At 31.8% G+C, this 5,652-nt stretch overlaps 1 protein-coding gene across 1 annotated transcript in view; it reads right to left on the reverse strand.

The window, feature by feature from the left end:
* Positions 1–5,652, reverse strand: part of LOC106470133 (voltage-dependent calcium channel type D subunit alpha-1-like) — a gene marked incomplete at its 5' end in the record, with an annotated part of 108,804 nt that overhangs the window by 2,317 nt on the left and 100,835 nt on the right. Inside the window, 6 exons of the mRNA XM_022398716.1 lie at positions 200–356; positions 1,344–1,435; positions 2,912–2,977; positions 3,174–3,296; positions 4,165–4,248; positions 5,206–5,316. Of these exons, the coding sequence (XP_022254424.1) occupies positions 200–356; positions 1,344–1,435; positions 2,912–2,977; positions 3,174–3,296; positions 4,165–4,248; positions 5,206–5,316 (633 nt within the window). The remainder of the gene's footprint in view (positions 1–199; positions 357–1,343; positions 1,436–2,911; positions 2,978–3,173; positions 3,297–4,164; positions 4,249–5,205; positions 5,317–5,652) is intronic.

Genomic DNA, 5,652 nt, shown 5'->3' on the forward strand with positions numbered 1-5,652 from the left:
CCCTAGCCCCTAAAATACTTCATGTTTCTCTAGCCCCGAAAATACTTCATGTTTCTCTAGCTCTTAAAATAAATCATATATTTCTCACATTTAAAAAAAAATTCAAATTGATGCAGATATAATACATGAATTTTATTAATTAATTACTAAGATAATTTAATAACATATTTGAGATATTAAGGTATATATATATACTTACTAAAAAAGAGCATAAGGTATAGAAAGAGATGAAATAAGGCAGTGCAAAGTCATTTCCACAGTTTTCAAAAGGAGTATTGGATTGCTTATCACATTTTACGTCTGGTTTGTTGGAGCAGTCCATCATGATTTCCTGCCAAGATTCTCCCGTAGCAGATCTAAAAACATTTCACATGGGTATTACTCATTAAACCTTACAAAGACAACAAGAACAGTATGATACGATAAAACCTGTGTGTGCTAGCTACACCTTGGAAAAACGTGGAACAATCTTTCTGTTTTCAAATCTAAACTAAAATTTCCTACTTAATATCGAACAAGTTTATGTTTAGCATTGATTTTTCCATCAGTTTCTTCATACACAAGAATGCCAGTCTCACTGATATGCTGCGAGTTTCCTTGTTCAATAGTCTTTACGTATACACAAGTAAAATGTTATTCACTAGTATTCTAATCGATATTAACCCATTAACTGCTGCAGGAGCAGCTCAGTTGCCGTTTTCTGACTCGCAGATAAAACTGAGTTGCCATCAAGCACAATAAAACGGTAATTATCGTGATTCGCATAGAGATATATAGTTATATATGTGCGACCGACGGATATTTCCATCATTCGCAGCTGAGCCATAGAACTTCAATGACGGAAATATCCGTCATCCGCAGTTAATGGGTTAAAGTTCAAGAATAAAAGAAAATTTTCACAATAACCAAACTATGTCAAGTTTAGCTAAGTACGTCAAGTATAAGTAAAATTTCAATTTCCAAAATAACTAGAGGAAATGCAATTTAAATAGCTGTTTGGCATCTGAATACATAAAAAATATGAAAAACCTAAGAAGTTGCTTATAATCAACTTGAAAAAGATCTGAAAATCATGAAATAATTAATTAAAAAGTTGCTTTTAAATTATTTGAAAAAATACATGAGAAAACTCTTACAGTTTAGATCACCTGAAAACTTTAGCAGTTGTTAATATTTCCTAAAAAACAACAAAACAAAGAAAAGCATAATATTTGATTTTAAGTTACCTAAAAAAAAACTATAAAAGGAAAAAAAAAATAGCATTAACAATTAATTTTTAGTTACAAAGTATACGTAGTTAATATTAACTAAATTACCTGGTAAAAACTGTGTTTTTATGTTACCTGAAAAGAACTAGAACAGCCTGAGGAAAAGTTTGAAAATTGTTGTTTCTATGAATTGCAGTTGTTGAATCTAGAGAAATCTTTCCAAACACCTAATGATGAAAATCAAAAAATAAATAAAACTGGCAAAATAAAGCTTCTAATCTTTATTAAAAAATATACAGGCTTATAGAACACATATTTATGTTTAAATAAAATTTTCAAAGAATAATTTCAGAAGACGTGGGTGTCGCCTGATGGATGTACATGTAAGTCACCATTACTACAACTTGAAACAGCTAATTTGATGTTAAAGTATCTAGTGAGATGGTTCAACGTGCATCATATCACTGGATTAAAAAATGTTTAATTTATTGTTGTTGATGATTTTAAAGCAAAGCTACACATTGGGCTATATTTGCTCTGTCAACCATGAGGAATCAAACCCTGATTTTTAGCATTATTAGTCTGTAAACTCACCACTAATCCATCGGTGGACTAATACTTATCAAACTAAAAGGTTGAATTACTAGAGACTGTTAGTAAAGCCTAACAACATTGTGGGTTTTATTTTAAATTGGTAATTCCAAGAGACGTGTGCCAATACTTTGGATTCAATACCCCTCTACCTAGTGACACTACTCAGTTAACACACTATTTAACTTGATATTTGTGTACAAAACAAGTATTAAAAATGAAGATCTGAGCCACTAATAATTTTTTCAACTAAAGCTGAACAATTATCAGATCATTTAGAAGATATTCTGTAATGATTTATCAAATTAGTCAAAAATCTACCATAAATGTTTACTTCCAAGAGCTATCTACTTCTCCACTAAAAATCAATTTGGTGTGTAACAGTTTAATATGTTTAACTAAACAAGATCACCAAGATAGACAGTGTTTTACACATTTAATCTGCAACAATGTTAAAGAACAAATTTAACACAGGGAAACACAACTGTGGGGGAAGAACATGTAGTAAAAGTTTTATTTAGAATACTACAGAACATTAAGATTAATATGATACTGTGTTTTTGACTTCGCTCTCGTGAAATACTAATAAACATCGATATATTTGCAACACACACACACAGTTTAGCATTACAGCTGTGTTTGTATTATTACTTTGTGTAAAAAAAAACATTTAATTAGGCCCAATAACACTGGCTGGGTAAAACAACTATACTTTTAATCATTAATAAAAAGGCCTAGCATGGCCAGGTGGTTAGGGTGCTCGACTGGCAATCTGCGGGTCGCGGATTCGATTCCCTGTCCCACCAAACATGCTCCCCCTTTCAACCATGGGGGCATTATAATATCCTGGTCAATCCCACTATTTGTTGGTAAATGAGTAGCCCAAGAGTTGGTGGTGTGGACCAGCTACCTTCCCTCTAGTCTTTCACTGCTAAATTAGGGACAGTTAGCACAGATATCCCACGTGTAGCTTTGCACAAAATTCATAACAAACCATTAATAAGAAGTCAAACTTCAAGAAACATTTGAAAATAGTAACAAAATACATACTCAAATCTCTCTTAAATTTAAAAAACAAAATTTCATCTACCATGGGAAAACTGTATATTTACCTGCATCCCAATCACAGCATAGATGAAGAAAAGCATCACAATAAGGAGTGCAACATAAGGCAGTGCCTGAAACACATAACTTGTTACAACATGTTTTTAACATTTGTATGCAAATTAGTAATGAGTAGTTCTACTATTCAAACTTAGCAATGATTTAAAATATACTTTGTTTAACAAAGAGCAAAGATACAAAGAACAGAGATGCAAAGATACAAAGAAAACAAAAAATAGCAAAGATACAGAGATCAAAGATCACAGATACCTGAAACGATTTTATGAAGGTCCATAAAAGGGTCCGGATACCTTCTCCTCTACTCAGTAACTTGATTAACCGCATCACTCGGAAGAGTCGGAAAAAATTAATACTAATGATGTTGGAGCCAGGCTATAAAAGAAAAGTTGGAGTTATTTTCTAATTACTGACTATATCATATATCTAGCTAACTGAATGGATAAAGTGCAGTAAACTTGTAAAAATATCAATGATTGCTCATGGAGGATTTAACTTTGACACTTTGTGGTAACATACAATCAGTACTAGAGATAATTGTGCTTACTCTGTGAAACAATTTTGTATTAACACGTGTTGCGTATGCACTTTAAAAGCAATTAGAATGAAAAACATGAATCAAAAGAACACACTTAATGACAGGATAAACATTTCAATAAATAGTGGTTTTAAATATACTAACTGTTTTATTTCACGAACTACTGGTTTTTTGATACATTAAAAGTAACCGTTTATTTATATTGGAGAATTATAGATTTGTCAGAAATATACACCAGCAAACTCAACCCCATATTCTTATTACCCTTGTCAAACTGCCCCGTACTAGTTTTTATTTCAGGTTTGTTTATAATAATTTGTAACACTAAAATGTGTGTTATGAACTGGTCTCATTCACTAGCCTGTTAATAAATCGAAGAGTTGCATAAAAATACAATAGTTAACCCATCAACTGTGGATATTTCCGTCATTGAAGTTGTATGGCTCAGCTGTGAATGACGGAAATATCCGTCAATCGCACATATATAACTATAACTCTATGCGAATGACAATAATTAGTTTTATTGTGATTGATGGCAACTCAGTTTTATCTGCGAGTCAGAAAATGGCAACTGAGCCGCTCCTGCAGCAGTTAATGGGTTAATATTCTATTCTCCTAATTTTCCTTAATCAATATGTTTAGTCAATAAATTTCATCCAAACAACCAGTCGTAAATAACTAAGCAGCAAAAGAAAAAGCACTTACATTGACTTCAGAGTAGACGATGTCTATAAAACTTCCTAAGACAATAATAAAATCAAACACATTCCAGGCATCTCCAAAGTAATTCTGTAAAATAAGATACATCAACCTTCAGAATCACTAACTCAAAAGTTCAACAGCTACAAGAACATCTACAATAATCAAAGTTATCTTACAGATACTATCAATTTACTTTTCTTAAACCTGAACACAAGTTTTATGTATTCAAAGTCATGAATCAACTTTAATATTCTATAATCATGATGTAACAGAACAGCAGTGAAACTTATATACTGAAAGTTTGTGGTTTGTTTTGAATTTCGTGCAAATCTACACGAGGGCTACCTGCACTAGCCGTCCCTAATTTATCAGTGATAGACTAGAGGGAAGGCAGTTAGTCATCACCACCCATTGTTAACAGTTAATGGAATTGATCATCATTTATAATGCCCCCCATGGCTGAAAGAGCAAGCATGTTTGGTAGAACAGGGATTTTAACCTGCGACCCACAGATAGTGAGTCGAGCATCCTAACCACCTGGCCATAGCAGGCCAAAAGAGAAAGCTATAAGTTTGATTTAGAATATAAACAAAATTTATCAGCTTTGTTTACAAAAAAAACATTATTGTATCATCACCATAAAAGCACTCATCTCATTTTAAATATGAAAGTTACATGTTTAATTTGTAAATCTGTATCAAAATTATTATCTTACATTCTGAAGGAAGCATCTGATTTATAGTTTTCATGTGCACAAAAATTTTGTCACAAATGAAACAAAATGTTAGTATTATTTTGTACCCGAAGGTCACAAGGTAGATTTTTAACATTCACATGAACAAAATTAAACAATCATCAACAGAAGAAAAAAAAAATCATTACTCTAATCTTGAATCTGAAGGCTATACATCTGATTTATTGATACAGGTGAACGAAACATTATCATTATCAAGGGAATGTTGATCTTTTCTTGAAGCTGAAGGTTACAAGTTTGATTTAAAGTGTGACATAATTCTATAAACATCAATAAATCATCAATCTTACTTTGAATCTGAATGCTATAAGTTTGAGGAGGAACTCTAGGGCAAACACAGTGGTGAAAACCATATTCAGTATATCTAAGGCTGCGGTGTATGAACGAGGTTGGTTGTGATACTGAAAACAGGTAAATGATTTTATAATCACATCATGAATAGCAAATAATTAAACATAACTGAAATATAAATATCACAAAATGTACATAAATGAAAAATATTTCAACAAAATCAAATAACTAAGTATTAAAATTTGTAAAATGCTGAAGCAAGAACTGCACGAGATAAAAGTGATAGTTTTACTATACCAGTATTATATATATATATATATATATAAACGTCAACTATACCTAATACTACACTGTCTCATGAGGGAACTGGAAAACATCAACTATACCTAATAGTACACTGTCTCATGAGGAACTGGAAAACATCAACTATACCTAATACTACACTG

This window comes from Limulus polyphemus, unplaced genomic scaffold (assembly GCF_000517525.1).
Source record: "Limulus polyphemus unplaced genomic scaffold, Limulus_polyphemus-2.1.2 Scaffold3838, whole genome shotgun sequence".
NCBI classification, from domain to species: domain Eukaryota; kingdom Metazoa; phylum Arthropoda; class Merostomata; order Xiphosura; family Limulidae; genus Limulus; species Limulus polyphemus.